The sequence below is a fragment of the Dama dama genome, chromosome 28 (genome assembly GCF_033118175.1).
Source record: "Dama dama isolate Ldn47 chromosome 28, ASM3311817v1, whole genome shotgun sequence".
In the NCBI taxonomy this organism is placed as follows: Eukaryota; Metazoa; Chordata; class Mammalia; order Artiodactyla; family Cervidae; genus Dama; species Dama dama.
The window spans coordinates 37364975-37382144 of NC_083708.1; the positions used below are offsets into that span (position 1 = coordinate 37364975).

The window sequence follows — 17170 nt, forward strand, 5'->3', positions numbered from 1 at the left end:
GCGACGGCGGCGACTTGCGGCAGCGAAGTGACTTACGGCCGCCCCGCCCCCCTTGGGGAGCGCCCGTTGGTGAGCGCGGAATACGGAGGCCGGCGCGGGCCCGGGTACTGTGGGCTGGCCGTGTCGAAGCATGACCCAGTCGGTGGTCGTACAGGGTAAGCCTCCTTGGGAGGATGGGGACCCATTCGCCGCCGAGGCGAGTGGCCCTTTTTCCCGCCTAATGTCTGTTCTCTTTCCTTCCTGGGCACAGTGGGCCAGTGCGGAAACCAGATCGGCTGCTGCTTCTGGGATCTGGCGCTAAGAGAGCACGCCGCCGTCAACAAGGTACTGCTAACCCTAACTCCCCACCTGCACCCCAGATCTGTCACTGAGGCTCTTCCAAAAAATAAGCAAGAATCACCCTCTGTGAGCTCTTGTCTGGTCAGTGTTTTTATATGAGGTCTTCTTGGTAGAGGGCAAACTGGTTTTTGTTTTTAAATTTTATTGAAGTACAGTTGATTTTGGGGCTTCCTTGGTGGCTCAGCGGTGAAGAATTCGCCTGTCAATGCAGGAGACGGGGGTTAAATCCCTGGGTCAGGAAGATTACCTGGAGTAGGAAATGGCAACACACCCCAGTATTGTTGGTGGTTCCCAGGTGGCGCTAGTGGTAAAGAACCCACCTGCCACTGCAGATGTAACAGACCCTAGGAATCCCGTGGACAGGGGAGTCTGGCGGGCGACAGTCCATGAGGTCGCAAAAGAGTGGGACACGACTTAGCAACTAAAAGAACAACATGGTTGATTTACAATGTCGTGGTTATTTCTTCTGCACAGCAAAGTGACCCAACTTATGGACAGACATTAAGGACAAATTTAAGTCGGCGTTAGACACACAACAGTCTTAAGGAACACTGGCCAGAGACCTCTTTGTCAGGGCTCTTGTGAGGAGCAATGGTATACCATATGTGAAAGTTGTTGTTCAGTTGCTAAGTCATGTCCGACTCTGTGACCCCATGGACTGCAGCAGGCTAGTCTGCGTTAGTAGGTAACGGTGTGTGGTACTGTAATCCTTAATTTAACCAGTTAGTTTTTTAAATGATTGCCAAGAATCCAAGGAAAGCTTTCATTTGATGCACCTGTTCTACAATTCTGTGAGGACATCATTCTTCAGTACCGCCAGCTGAATTTAATCCATACATCTCACGATATTTCCTCTTCTCTAGATTGGAAGAATGAATCTAAGCATTTTATGATTATTTGCTTTTTTTTATTGTAGCTGTATGCCAGCCTTTAAAGTATTGTGGGATAATTAAATTAATAATCCTTAAATTAAAAAGACTTAATTTGGAAAAGAGGCTAAATGTAATCAAATACCAATACATGTATTTTTTCTTTTTAGAAAGGGATTTATGATGAGGCAATAAGCAGCTTCTTTAGAAATGTGGATACCAGGTAAGATGAGGTTAAAGTTTATCACATAGCATAATGATTATTTTTATGTCAGCAGTTTGTGGTAAAATTTTTGAAAGGACAATAACAGTTGGCTGTAAAGAAGTTGTCCATCTTTTTGTTTTTCTCATTATTGAAAACGTATTCTTTTGTCATTAATATTCTCATATCATTTAGCAGAGCAGGACTACATTTCCTTTTATTCCTTTATATCAAGAAATAAAAAGAACCTTTAATGTGCGTTCTTTTAACTTGACCTTGAGATAAAGTTTCACTAAGGAATGCTGAAAATTTCCCTGAGAGTATCTTGTTAATGCATTCAATAATGGCTAACTTTTGAAAGAAAACTGTACTGTTTACATTCCTGTGATATTACCTGTGGCCAGGAGTATTTGCTCTACAAATAGAATGTGCTAAAAAGAAACAAAGCAGATGTTGTCAGATTAGTTTTGTTAATTTAATAAAGGGTATTTGTAAATATAGAGCTTCCCAGGTAGCTCAGTGGTAACGAACTCAATGCAGGAGATGCTGGTTGTATTCCTGGGTCAGGAAGATTCCCTGGAAATGGCAACCCACTCCAGTATTCTTGTCTGGGAAATCCCGTGGACAGAGGAGCCTGGTGGGCTACAGTCCATGGGATTGCAAAAGAGTTGGACACAACTTAGAGACTAAACAACCACAAATATGTAAGTATATATCTTTTACCTGAAAGAGTAATATTTTGTTCAGAGTATTTTTTCTAAGCGTTTAATATTAAGTCATGAAGTTCATGCATTCTCAAAATGCTTAGTAAAACTAAACTTGCTGGACTTGAACTGAAAAATAAATGGTTTATATGAGTTGTAACCTAATAAAAATTTCAGTTCTACTTTGAATTAGTTGGTTGGATATCTGAGGCAGTTATCTCCCAGAGAAGGCTAGGTAGGCCCCACTTTTTGGTGAATTTCAGATTTTGATCCTCAGGCTTGCAAATTCAGAAACTTCATTGACAGCTTGAGAATGAGTCCAGTGCTCTCCAGTACAGGCAGAAAACCAAACTAAGATGGGAGATTAAAAAGCAGAAAGGCAATGTAGTCATGGACAACAGGAACTATAACTCAAGACTAGATACTTATTATCTTTCAAAGGCACATTGTGTTCTGTAAGAAATCTGTCAGGAAAAAAAAAGAAATCTGTCAGGAAATCTAAGTAATAGAAGGTTGCTTAGTGACCATGGAATCAGACCAAAGTAAGTTAGATATATTACTTAACTTAATGACTGGTGTTATTTATCTTTATTAATATGGAGACATCTGTCACATAGACTAGGTTTCCTCTTGTCTGTACGCTGTAATATCTTCTCCCTTAAATACTATTAAGAGACTCAAATTTGCCTTTGCAGTACTTCCTTGTAGGTAGTATTCTAACTAAATTTGTTCTCCCATTCCCTCTGTAGTAGTCCTTTCATTGTTACATAGTTGAGACTCAGCCTGAAAGCTGTTCTCTCTTAATAAGGTGATTTTACGTAACTATATTCTCATCTCCTTGGTTTGTTTTATAGTTTAACCTGAGAGCATTCTTATTTCCCTAGTATCAAGTTTGAAAAAAGGGCCTTGGCATCTTGCTCTTCTTTCCATGCGCTATGAATACATGCAGCATCTATTCCACAAAGTAGTACAAAAATTCTTTTTCAAGAACAGGACCACATCTTTTTATATACTTCTTTATCTATTTGAGGAAATTATCATACCTTTTTAATAGCATGATAGGAATATAGCTATACCAAGGGTTGGCAAGCCTTTCCTATAAAGGACCAGATGGTAAATATTTTAAGTTTTGCAGACCATAAAGCCCATGCCACATCTCGTTTAGTCTGCTCTGATAGCATGAATGCAGGTGTAGATAGTACATAAACAAATGATGTGACTTTATTCCAGTAAAACTTGTTTTCACAAGTAGCTGGTCAAGACTGGCCTGAGGACTATATTTTATCAAACCTGACTTATGGCATCATCTATACTCAACGCAGCTTTCCTTCGTATATTCTGTCTTGTAAACTATGTTGACCCGTACAGTGTTTGTGGTCACAGATTTAGTTATTTTGGTGACTTATCTTCAACATGAAATTCTAGAAACAGCCTTAAATACTCAGCAGTATATAACTGATAGTTAGTTGATGTGTGATTGGCTGCAACGGGAAGCCTCACTAATGGTGACTTAAACAGTAGATGTATCCAGTTATGTCACATTCAAAGAAAACTGGAAATCGGATGATCTCTGTCTGGAGAATTGCCCTAAAGACCAAGATACTGTCATATTGTTTCATGTGTTGGTTTTTTGACCTGGTGTTTTTTTACTTGTAACTGTAAGATGACAGTTTCCACTGCCAGGAATCCCATCCATGTTCATGTTCAAGATAGGAAAAAGGACCAGCTACGTCTGGTCATTTTTATCAGAAAGCTTCCCAGAATAACTCCTTTTTACCTCACTACCCAGAACTAGATTTCATGGCCAGCCCAAACTGCAGACAAAGACAGGGAAATAAGTACCTTGCTTTTTCAGCCTGATGGGAGATGGGTAAGGGGGATGCAGGTTAAGAATGGCTTCTTTGTTGCCTTTTGTGTCTGCCTCTCTCGACCTATAAGTAGCTTTACTCTACAAATGGAAGTTAACCTTATTATCTAATAGGATTATTACCCATGGGCTATCTTATGACCTTTTCTCATGTTTTATCTTTCAGAGTGGTTGGTGATGGTGGCAGTATTTCCAAAGGGAAAATTTGTTCTTTAAAAGCACGTGTAAGTTGTATACACTTGGATTCTTATATTGCATGTGTTTTTAAAATAGCTGTACTTCTGTAACTATCATTAGAATAAAATTTTACTTTAACTTCTCAACTTTTAAAAAAGTATTTGCTAAGCCACATTTAATATAAATATGATTAAGCAGATATTTGTGTCTCCATGAAACTTCAGGGGAAAAATTTTGTGCTTAAAGTAAAAACGCATATTTAGCATTTTTTGCCTAATATTTTAGGTGAAATATATGTCTAGATAAATAATAAAAGCCATTCTAACTCTAAGCCTGAAATACATTCTCAGTCAGTTCAGTTGCTCAGTCATGTCTAACTCTTTGTGACCCCTTGGACTGCATGCAGCACACCAGGCTTCCCTGTCCATCACTGACTCCTGGAGCTTTCTCAAACTCATGTCCATCAAGTTGGTGATGCCATCCAACCATCTCATCCTCTGCCGTTCCCTTCTAGTGTCTCCAGTCTGCCCCAGCATCAGGATCTTTTCCAGTGAGTCCCTTCTTCACATCAGGTGGCCAAAGTATTAGAGCTTCAGCTTCAGCATCAGTCCTTCAATGAATACTCAGGACTGATTTCCTTTACAATTGACTGGTTTGATCTTGCAGTCCAAGGGTCTCTCAAGAGTATTCTCCAACACCACAGTTCAAAACCATCAATTCTTCAGCAATCAGCTTTCTTTATGGTCCAGCTCTCACATCCATACATGACTACTGGAAAAACCACAGCTTTGACTAGATGGACTTTTGTTGGCAAAGTAATGTCTCTGCTTTTTAATATGCTGTCTAGGTTGGTCATAGCTTTTCTTCCAAGGGAGCAGGTGTCTTAATTTCATGGCTACAGTCACCATATGCAGTGATTTTGAAGCCCAAGAAAGTAAAGCCTGTCACTGTTTCCATTGTTTCCCCATCTATTTGCCATGAAGTGATGGGACCTGATGCCATGATCTTCATTTTTTGAATGTTGAGTTTTAAGCTAGCTTTTTAACTCTCCTCTTTCAACTTCATCAACAGGCTCTTTAGTTCCTCTTTGCTTTCTGCCATAAGGGTGGTGTCATCTGCATATCTGAGGTTACTGATATTTCTCCCAGCAATCTTGATTCCAGCTTGTGCTTCATCAAGCCTGGCATTTTGCATGATGTACTCTGCATATAAATTAAATAAGTAGGGTGACAATATACAGCCTTGACGTACCCCTTTCCTGATTTGGAACCAGTCCATTGTTCCATGTCCGGTTCTAACTGTTGCTTCTTGACCTGCATACAGGTTTCTCAGGAGGCAGGTCAGGTGGTCTGGTATTCCCATCTCTTTCAGAATTTTCCACAGTTTATTGTGATCCACACATTCAAAGGCCTTAGTGTAGCCAATGAAGCAGAAATAAATGTTTTTCTGGAATTCTCTTGCTTTTTTGATGATCCAGCGGATGTTGGCAATTTGATCTCTGGTTCCTCTGCCTTTTCTAAATCCAGCTTGAACATCTGAAAGTTCACGGTTCATGTACTGTTGAAGCCTGGCTTGGAGAATTTTGAGCATTACTTTGCTAGCATGTGAGACGAGTACAGTTGTGCAGTGGTTTGTGCAATTCTTTGGGATTGCCTTTCTTTGGGATTGGAATGAAAACTGACCTTTTCCAGTCCTGTGGCCACTGCTGAGTTTTCCAAATTTGCTGGCATATTGAGCATCATCTTTTAGGAGTTGAAATAGCTTAGCTGGAATTCCATCACCTCTACTAGCTTTGTTCGTAGTGATGTTTTCCTAAGGCCCACTTGACTTCACATTCCAGGATGTCTGGCTCTGGCCCTAGGTGAGTGATCACACTATCGTGTTATCTGGGTAATTAGGATCTTTTTTGTATAGTTCTGTGTATTTTTGTTGCCTCTTCTTAATATCTTCTGCTTCTGTTAGGTCCATACCATTTCTGTGCTTTATTGTGACCATCTTTGCATGAAATGTTCCCTTGGTATCTGATTTTCTTGAAGAGATCTCTAGTCTTTCCCATTTTATTGTTTTCCTGTATTTCTTTGCACTGATCACTGAGGAAGGCTTTCTTATCTCTCCTTGCTATTCTTTCGAACTTTGCATTCAGATGGATATATCTTCCGTTTTCTCCCTTGCCTTTCACTTTTCTTCTTTCCTGAGCTATTTGTAAGACCTCCCCAGACAAGCATTTTGCGTTTTTGCATTTCTTTTTCTTGGGGATGATTTTGATCACCGCTTCCTGTGCAGTGTTACAAACCTCCATCCATGGTTCTTCAGGCGCTCTGTCAGATCTAATCCCTTGAATCTATTTGTCACTTCCACTGTATAATTGTAAGGGGTTTAGGTCATACCTGAATGGTCTAGTGGTTTTCCCTACTTTTCAGGTTAAGTCTGATGTTTGCAATAAGGAGTTCATGATCTGAGCCACAGTCAGCTCCCAGTCTTGATTTTACTGACTGTATAGAGCTTCTCCATCTTTGGCTGCAAAGAATATCATCAATCTGCTCTCAGTATTGACCATCTGGTTATGTCCATGAGTAGAGTCATCTCTTATGTTTTGGAAGAGGGTATTTACTAGTCATAGTAAACACTGTGTTCTCTTGGCAAAACTGTTAACCTTTGCCCTGCTTCCTTTTGGACTCCAAGGCCAAACTTGCCTGTTACTCCAAGTATCTCTTGACTTCCTACTTTTGCTTTCCAGCCCCCTATGTGACTTCCGTCACCAGATATATCCACTACTGGGTGTTGTTTTCACTTTAGCTCAGCCTCTTCATTCTTTCTGCAGCTGTTTCTCCACTCTTCTCCAGTAGTCTGTTGGGCACCTGGGGAGTTCATCTTTCAGTGTCGTATCTTTTTGCCTTTTCATACTCTTCATGGGGTTCTCAAGGCAAGAATACTGAAGTGGTTTGCCATTCCCTTCTCCAAAATACATTCTCCTGGAGGTTAATTTTCATTTGAATATGGTGAAAATTTTCTTTTCATCATAGATATTGCTCCCAGTACAAAGCATGGATTCAACCATATTGTAGTGAATACATACCATAACCATGTAAAAACTCCTGAACAAAAAAATACTTCTAGTCAATAGCTTGTGTTTAGTCTCAAGCTAATTCTAACAACACTTCTCTTCTGTGTTTGTGTCTCTACAACAAACTGCCTTTTACAGCTGTTGATCAGTAATATTTGATTATGACAAAAATAAAGGTAGTTTAGATGATATGGAAATAATTGAGATGATAAGGATCAGACCTGGAGGAGTGGCTAAAAGAGTAGAGAACAGTAGTGTTGTGGTTCCTGGGTACCATCTCCTTGTGTTTAGGAGACCATGTGCTTGTTAGGATAATTGATTAACCTAATTAGAATAATTGATTAACCTTTGGTATAGTTCATGCCTTAGGGAGTATGTTAGTCCCTACCAGATCTTACTCAGAGATAAAGAAAGATTGACTTTTCCTAGTCCACTCCCAGTTTGAGCTCTTTCCCACCACCATACCAGTGAGCGGGTTGGGAAATGGAGGAAACACTGTTGGGAAACGGTAAATCAGCATGCTTCTGTAGCCTTTGACTTTTTTCCTAGAAAGTTCTCTTCCATTTCTCCTTAGTAGTCTTGGTATCATGTGGATCACTGAAGAGTCTAAACTGTACAGAACAGACTTTTGAACTCTGTGGGAGAAGGTGAGGGTGGGATGTTGCGAAAGAACAGCTTGTATATTATCTATGGTGAAACAGGTCACCAGCCCAGGTGGGATGCATGAGACAAGTGCTCGAGCCTGGTGCACTGGGAAGACCCAGAGGAATCGGGTGGAGAGGGAGGTGGGAGTGGGGATCGGGATGGGAAATACGTGTAAATCTATTGCTGATTCATGTCAATGTATGACAAAACCCACTGAAAAAATAAATAAATAAAAAATAAGTAAAATAAAAGATAACTTGGTAGTTGGGTTCCTCCACTGTGTCCAATATCTTAGGTTAACAGGCAAACACTCAGAATTTGGTAAATCCTATATTACAATTAGGGAAAGCTGAAAGCTATTACAATTAGGGAAAGCTATCACCAGGTAGCTCTGGAATAAAATAATAAACATCAAATCTTAGAGGCCGTGACTCCAGACCTAGGCTGGCTAAGTGAGGAATCCAGAATAATTCCTTCCAATTGTCATTAACTTCCAAGGGAGAAACAAAGGTCTGATATGACAAAGGAAAGATTCAAAAAGTTATAGACTGTCAGGGTTTAATGCTAAGTGACTATGAAAATGGTGATTCTCTCAAAACTGACTTCAGGAGATTCTCATTTTTTTTTTTTAGTAATAGATGTTGTCTCCCATCTCAGTAAAATTTGTGGCATTTATGAGTTTGTGAATTTTTACTGTGAATTACTGGCGGGGAGGGATACTGTCGTCATCTTTGACATCTGTACAGTACCTTGGCTTTGCACATATAAGTAGTTTACTGATTTGAATTGGACAGTTTTCAGCTGTGATTTCATAAAGAGTAGCATGGTTGTACCTAGTGAGCTAATATGTTAATGCACCCTACATTCATTGAGAATTTTTTCTGGTTAAGGTTACCATCTAGACTTCTGAGACCTTGTTCTCAAGAAATGTATAGTCACATAGGCACATAAATCAGACATGGCTGAGTGACTTTTACTATAGCTATTCTTACTTTCCCCTGGAGAAGGAAATGGCAACCCACTCCAGTATTCTGGCCTGGAAAATTTTATGGACAGAGGAGCCTGATGGGCTATAGTCCATGGGGTCACAAAGAGTCGGACACGACTAAGCAGCTAACACTAGGCATATGCATAAAAGAATTGTTAGAAAACCAGAGAGAATCATTCAGTTCCCTTTTTTCCTTCTTATTCTTTGGGTAACGGTTCAGAATCCATCTTTTCATTGGATTCCACTTTTGGAGCAGAGTGAAATTAATTTTTTAATTTTTGTAACAGATTCTATATAAAAGAGTCAAAGATTTGATCTGGTTTAAATTATAAAAAGAAAAATGTAACTATAAGCTCAAAAATTATTTTTATTTATAGAGTGACTAAAGAAAAATATGCTGATTACATTTTATTTCTCTTTCTCAGGCTGTCTTGATTGACATGGAGGAAGGGGTAGTAAATGAAATTCTTCAGGGACGATTGAGAGATGTATTTGATAGTAAGCAGCTCATCACTGATATTTCTGGCTCAGGGAATAATTGGTGAGATTATGCCAAATGTAAAAATCAAATGTCATCTGAAAAACATGAGGAATCTTTGTTTCATTCTGTTAGGTCCTACTGACATGAAAGCAAGATATAATTTGCCACACCTAACACTAGGCCTTTCAGCCCACCATCTTTTCCTCCATAGATGGTGGTGTTTCACAATGCTTGGACGCTGTCTGCATCCTAGTTGTCTCTCTCTCTCGCTCTCTTTTTTTTAAAGAAAAAGATGAATCATGAAAAATTCATTTACTAAATTTCTCCTTGTAATTTGATTCTTTGTAAATGCTAGGTAGTGACAAAAGTTGCAAGTATAAACTGTTCTCTTACCTCTTACTATAGGTCATAGTAAAGACTCTATCAAAGTTTTCCCATCAGTCAGATTTAATGGAAAATGATGATACAGATACTGAGGTGCAAGCCAGACCAGTGTCCCAGCATATATAACTTATTTTGTAACTTTTGAGTTACACCTGACCACATGTTGTGTGGAAGTCATTCTTGCATTTCAATTCACCATAATAATACTTGAGAATCTGGGCAACCAAAAAGGCTTGCAGAGCCTCATGAATATTAGTACTAGATGAAATGTGTGGCATTTGATCTAGTACTAACATGATGTGACCAATGTTTTTCTCATGTTTTAAGTCTAAGGTCCATTTAGAATTTTTTATTTTTCATATCTTTCTAGTTGACCACAATCTGCTTTTTAATATATAACATACACCACAGTCAGAGATTAAGTGAAGATGAGGTAAAAAAATCTATGTAACTAAAAGCTCATTTTGTTGTATTTATACCTTAAGATAAATTTTAAAAACTGTAGTTTAATATCCATTGATAGTGAACTATCTTACCAGGTTACTTGTGGATTATATTTATAAATATATATATGTGTGTGTGTGTGTGTGTGTGTGTGTGTGTATTTGCTCAATTTTCTACCAAGTATCTTTGAGATTATATAATATGATTTATTGATATTAAACAGGAATAGAATTTACTTAAAACAGTAAAAATACCTTTTCAAGTTTATAGTCTTTTAAGTCAGAAATAATAAAATCTTGAAATAATAAATGCAAGATTTTTTTTTTTAATCTGTATTCTTTTTTCTAGGGCTGTGGGTCACAAAGTGTTTGGCAGTCTTTATCAGGAAAAGATTTTAGAGAAACTCAGAAAGTCAGCAGAGCACTGTGATTGTTTGCAGTGTTTTTTTATAATACATTCCATGGGAGGAGGTAAAATTATTCAATCATTTGTCTATTACAGTGTGAAAATGCAAGTGGGTATTCATTCTGTCAACATAAGTCTTGTTTTCAGGCCTTTACTTTAAAAAGATAGAACTATTAATTAAGAGTGTGTTTATGAGTGCATGTACATAACAGCTTTTTATCTTAAACTTTTGTCAAATTGTGTCACTCTGACCATTTTTTACAAACTTAAACGCATTTAAAGAGCCAATAGAACTGAATCTGAAAAAACTTTTCTTCTGTCTTTAGTGGAAGGTAGATTTCATTATGGAGAAGGCAATGGCACCCCACTCCAGTACTCTTGCCTGGAAAATCCCATGGACAGAGGAGCCTGCTAGGCTGCAGTCCATGGGGTCACTAAGAGTCAGGCACGACTGAGCGACTTCACTTTCACTTTTCACTTTCATGCATTGGAGAAGGAAATGGCAACCCACTCCAGTGTTCTTGCCTGGAGAATCCCAGGGACGGAGGAGCCTAGTGGGCTGCCATCTATGGGGTCACACAGAGTTGGACACGACTGAAGCGACTTAGCAGCAGCAGCAGCAGATTTCAGTATAAGCCTTTTGGGAATGCTGCCTTTCTCCTAAGAGTTTTCTTGTGTGGTTCTGCATCCTAACTAGAGCTAAGTATTTGTACATATTCATAGATGTGCTTGCAAAAGAATATCAGTACCCTTCCTTTAACCACCTTCAGTCCTTTCTTGTGTTCAGTAAGAGAAATAAGTAAAAGAAATCCTCTTAGTCAACTCCTTTAAATCATTCCTTACATGGTAATTAACCACCTTAACCTAGAATAAATGATCTGCATTGCTTTCTTTCCCGGGGAAACTTGTACTTTGCAAGTGAAGTATTTTGCTCCTCTATTCCATGAAGTAGAAACTGATCATAATTTGCTAATTTCACAAGAGAATAAAAGAAAAATTTGCCACACTTTTTTCCTTCAAGCTGAGATTAAGATTGTTATATTCCGCAATTTATGTACAATTGACTTTATTATTCAGTATGATAGTATTTGAAAATTAAATTGCAGTGTAACCACGCCTTTTAGAAGGCCATCATAATCATTAAATTAAGAAACTAGTTTTCTTTGTACTGACATAATTAACCTGCAGATTTTGAGTAAGTTTTCTAAAAAAATGTCAGTTTGATTTATAGTTCTTTATGGTACCTTTTTATATCCCTTTATTACTCAGAACCTCAGTAGATTGTACTTTATTCATAGTTCACTGAAAATGGCAAATATACTTGAAACAATATTGAAGATTAAAAATGAAGTTTTTTCCCACATCTAATCCCTAATCTCTCTCCTCACATATAATCAAGTTTCCAGTGTCTCTCCTTCCGGATATTTTCTGTGCACATTTTGTGTGTTTTTACATAAACAAGATCATGCAATACATATTACTCTATCATGTTTTCACCTTAAATTGTTTCTGAACATTTTTCAATATCAGCCCACAATATCCAATTGTAAATATGTAATAATTTTTAAAGTCAGTTCCTCATTGATGGATGTCAAATTATTCATGGTTTTTAGTTACCACATAAAAATCCCCAGTGAACATTTGGTATCTGCCTCTTTGTTTGTGCCACAATAGCTGTAAGGAATATTCCTAGATAGGAAAGTGGGACCAAAGTTCGTTGGTACATTTTAAGTTTTGATTGATACTACTAAATAACCTTCCCACAATACTGCGCCAATCTGTATTATTAGCAGCAATTTGTAAGAGTTTATTTCCCCACACTGTCACCAACACTGCGTATTGTGAGACATTAATACATACAAAATTATTTGTGTTAATTTGCATTTTTAATTAGATGAAAGTTTGAGCATCTTTACATCTATTTGCGATTTGGTTTATTTTATTATAATAATTATAATTATTACAATTTCTGTCCTTAGCTCATTTTTCCATTGCATTATTCATGGTTTTACTGTTGATTTGTAACTCTCTTTATTAAAGAAATTTAATCCTCCATCATATGTTTTGAAGATTTTTTTTCTTAGTTTGCCTTTTTTTTCATATATATGGAGAGAGAAATTTTATTTTTAATGGAATCAAAACTGTCTTTTTCTATAATGGCTTTGGTTTTTTATAATGCTTAGAAAGTCCTTATTAAGGACTCTTTTTAACCCAAAAAAATCTCTGTCACTTTCATCTAATATTTTTAATTTCATAACCTTTTAATATTTATTCACATGGGGTTAGAGCATTGACCTTTAAACTTTTCTTTCATCAGTATAGCAAGAAGTACATTTTATATCACCCAGCCCAGCACAGACACACACAAATATGCACAAACTAAAACAGAAGATTATTTACCCATACTATATGTGACTTACTATTATTTCTTTTGTTTCACTTAAGAAAAGAGAATACTAGTCGTAGTCTTATAAATTAGGTTTATAACCCACTAACGGTTCACAAGCCATACATTGAAAACCACCAGGATAAAGGATTCCAGTTTTCTCTCCTTTAAGTTTTAAGTTCTTAAAAATACCTGAATTTGTGTAAATTGAATTCTGTGTGTCAGAAAGTTAACCTGAATGGAATTCTTAGAGTTTCTGCTTTTAGACAGATAGTAAAAAGCTTTCCTGTTTTTAAATTATGTAAATTATAGTTGGTTATGCTTAACTTTAAACCATTTTAACTCTGCGTTTTAAGTTGCTTCGTGTCATGATACCATTCATCATTAAGATTATGTAGGTGCTACACCAAAGATGTCAAGATAATTTGGTTTTTTTAAGTTGCTTAACATCAAGTGTAGTCTGAATACTGTTTTAGGTGAATTTTTTTACTCTTGGATCAGTTCTCTTGGCATCATATAGATATAATTTAAATGTAAAAAAGTGTGAAGTGTAGAAAGGTCTCTTATCATCATAGCCAGACCCAGAGATTGAATTCATGACTTCAAGTCTCACCACCTATATTGTCATTTCTTTATCTGAAATTAATTAGTTAATATATATATAATCATAGGTATGAGTTGAAAATTGTCTTTAATAAATATTTTTACCAAAAATACCCCACAGAAATCCAGGTTCTTTACAATTACATTCTGAACCATTTATGCTGTTTTCTTTCTGAAATCTTAATCCTCAGGAACAGGATCTGGACTTGGCACATTTCTTTTAAAGGTGCTCGAGGATGAATTCCCAGAAGTATATAGATTCGTGACTTCAATTTATCCTTCTGGTGAGGATGATGTCATAACCTCACCTTACAATAGCATCTTGGCAATGAAGGAACTTAATGAGCATGCAGACTGTGTTTTGCCCATTGACAACCAAGTAAGAAATGGCATTGTAATTTATGGACATATTGTGTATACATTCAATCTTATGTCTTGCTTGTGTGTTTATGTGAAACAGTCTCCACTTTTCAGCCTTTCCATCTAAGAGAAAAAATAAATTTAAATTGATTTTTTTTTCTGGAAGAATTGTCATTATGTCTTCTCCTCTTAATTAGCTTCTTTCCCAATATTTTTCCCTTAAAAGTCTTTATTTGACATCATTAGCAAAATTGACCTCATGGTGAATTCTGGAAAGTTGGGTGCAGCTATAAAGCCAAAGAGTCTGGTTACCTCAAGTACTGGAGTTTTTAAAAAGCGGCAGGAGAAACCTTTCGATGGAATGAACAGCATTGTGGCCAATCTGCTGCTCAATTTAACAAGGTAATTCTGCTCACAGTGTACCTAAGGGCAGTCAAAACTGCACTCTGCTTCTGACGATGTTTTGCAGTAGCATTTTTTAGTTAGTCTAAGTTGTAGAAACTTTTTTAAAAATTTTATTTAAAAAATTTTAGTTTGTCTAGTATTCTCAGATCTTTGAATGATAGATCAGAATTTTATTTTCACTGACTCCAGAGCAGCATTTTCCCCAAGTACATTCCATGAAATACTCAGTTCAGTTCAGTTCAGTCGCTCAGTCGTGTCCGACTCTTTGCGACCCCATGAATCGCAGCACGCCAGGCCTCCCTGTCCATCACCAACTCCCGGAGTTTACTCAGACTCATGCCCATCGAGTCAGTGATGCCATCCAGCCATCTCATCCTCTGCCGTCCCCTTCTCCTCCTGCACCCAATCCCTCCCAGCATCAGGGTCTTTTCCAATTAAAACACGCTTACTCCTTGGAAGGAAAGTTATGACCAACCTAGATAGCATATTAAAAAGCAGAGACATTACTTTGCCAACAAAGGTCCGTCTGGTCAAGGCTATGGTTTTTCCAGTAGTCATGTGTGGATGTGAGAGTTGGACTGTGAAGAAAGCTGAGCACTGAAAAATTGATGCTTTTGAACTGTGGTGTTGGAGAAGACTCTTGAGAGTCCCTTGGACTGCAAGGAGATCCAGCCAGTCCATGAAATATTAATAGGTGTTAAATGATAAAAAGTTTTGTGGGAGATATACTTGAGAAACACTTTGGTTAGACAAAAGCCAACTTTTTTTTCTTTTCCTTTCTGTAAATTAACCTTTTAAACCAGCTGATCTATAACTTTATTAGCTGGTCCAAAATATTTCTTTTACTTTGATCTAAAAGATTACTTTGGCATTATTCCAAATTATAGCACATAAGCAAACCCTGGGGGAATTTATTAATAGTAAGATTTATAGAACTAACTATTGAACTATATGTATTTGATTCAATCTGAAGTCTGTTTTAAGTAAAAATTTTACATATATAATTAACAACTATGGTCGTGTGTCTGGTTATACTTTAGATAATCCAGAAACAAGAATTGCTGTAGATGTTGTGTTATATTTTAATTATCTTTATACATTATGTTCACGATACTAAATTTCACTAATACAGAAAAAGCACATATTCTCTACTGAAGTACAGTGTACAAAAATAAGAAAGTGCCTGCTGACTAAATCAAGCTACATTAACTTAAATATTTTTCATGTTTTAATGTTAATTTTTTAGCTCTGCCAGGTTTGAAGGATCCCTTAATATGGACCTGAATGAAATCATCATGAATTTAGTTCCTTTTCCTCAACTGCATTATCTTGTTTCAAGCCTAACACCTCTGTATACACTGGCAGATGTTAACATTCCTCCTCGAAGGTAAGATGTAGTAACTATATTTCAATTACTTGAGGATTCAGATTACTTTAAAAACAAACACATTTTTAAGAGATAAGTGTATAACAACTCTAGTTGTTTCTTCATATCATCTTCTTTGTGAAAAGTATATAAAATAGTTGATGACAGCCTTTTTCTATTAAGTGAATGCTGCTTCAGAAGTCATTGTTTAAAATAAAAAATAAACATCTAAAAAATAGAAGTCTTTATAAAAATCTCAATATTGTTTGAAGTAAAATCTAATAACTGAATTTTAAAGATATAATTTTTATTGAAAAAGATGTAACGGCTATGAAGTCTGACATACTTAAGTATGAATGCTCTGTCACTTACTCATTATAGGACCTTGGGCAAGAGATGGACTTTTAGTTTTCTCATCTTTAAAAATGAGAGTCAAAGTACCTACCTCATATGCAATTTGGGTATATTAAATGAGAGTATCTTTTAAAGCTCTTACCACAGTCTAGCACCACAGAAGGCTTACAGATATTGCTCTTTTCAGTTCAGTTCAGTCACTCATTCGTGTCCAACTCTTTGCAACCCCATGGACCAGCACGCTAGGCCTCCCTGTCCATCACCAACTCCCAGAGTTGATTCAAACTCATGTCCATTGAGTCTGTGATGCCATCCAACCATCTCATCCTCTGTCGTCCCCTTCTCCTGCCTTCAATCTTTCCCAGCATCAGGATCTTTTCAAAAGAGTCAGGTCTTTGCATCAGGTGGCCAAAAGATTGGAGTTTCAGCTTCAGCATCAGTCCTTCCAATGAGTATTTAGGACTGATTCCCTTTAGAATGGACTGGTTGGATCTCCTTGCAGTCCAAGGGACTCTCAAGAGTCTTCTCCAACACCACAGTTCAAAAGCATCAGTTCTGCGATGCTCAGCTTTCTTTATAGTCCAACTCTCAACATCCATACATGACTACCAGAAAAACCATAGCTTTGACTGGACAGACCTTTGTTGGCAAAGTAATGTCTCTGCTTTTTAATATGCTATCTAAAGTCTCTCACTGTTTTCATTGTTTCCCCATCTATTTGCCATGAAGTAATGGGACCAGATGCCATGATCTTAGTTTTCTGAATGTTGAGTTTTAAGCCAACTCTTTCACACTCCTCTTTCATTTTCATCAAGAAGCTCTTTAGTTCTTCTTCACTTCCTGCCATAAGGGTGGTGTCATCTGCATATATGAGGTTATTGATATTTCTCTCAGCAATCTTGATTCTAGCTTGTCCTTCATCCAGTCCAGCATTTCTCATGATGTACTCTGCATGTAAGTTAAATAAGCAGGGTGACAATATATAGCCTTGACGTACTCCTTTCCTGATTTGCTCTATTATAGTTGTTATATATCATTTCTAGAATACCTTGTTTTATAATTTAAGCATAAAAGTTACATCAATTTACTTAACAAAAAATGTAGTTGAAAAATACTCAGTATATACA

General features: G+C 37.1%; 1 protein-coding gene across 4 annotated transcripts in view; it reads left to right on the forward strand.

Moving 5' to 3' along the window:
• Window positions 1–17170, forward strand: part of TUBE1 (tubulin epsilon 1) — a 22322-nt gene continuing 5152 nt past the window's right edge. For 3 of the 4 annotated variants that reach the window (XR_009690941.1, XR_009690940.1, XM_061131639.1), the window contains exons 1-9: window positions 1–155; window positions 251–324; window positions 1379–1431; window positions 4148–4205; window positions 9281–9396; window positions 10513–10634; window positions 13750–13937; window positions 14145–14320; window positions 15570–15710. Coding sequence is in view for 2 of the 4 variants with exons in the window: in XM_061131639.1 (XP_060987622.1) it covers window positions 131–155; window positions 251–324; window positions 1379–1431; window positions 4148–4205; window positions 9281–9396; window positions 10513–10634; window positions 13750–13937; window positions 14145–14320; window positions 15570–15710 (953 nt within the window). In the remaining 2 variants the exon portion in view is untranslated. Of the gene's footprint in view, window positions 156–250; window positions 325–1378; window positions 1432–4147; window positions 4206–9280; window positions 9397–10512; window positions 10635–13749; window positions 13938–14144; window positions 14321–15569; window positions 15711–17170 lie in introns of those variants that run through there. The other variant, XM_061131640.1, reaches the window with a different exon arrangement.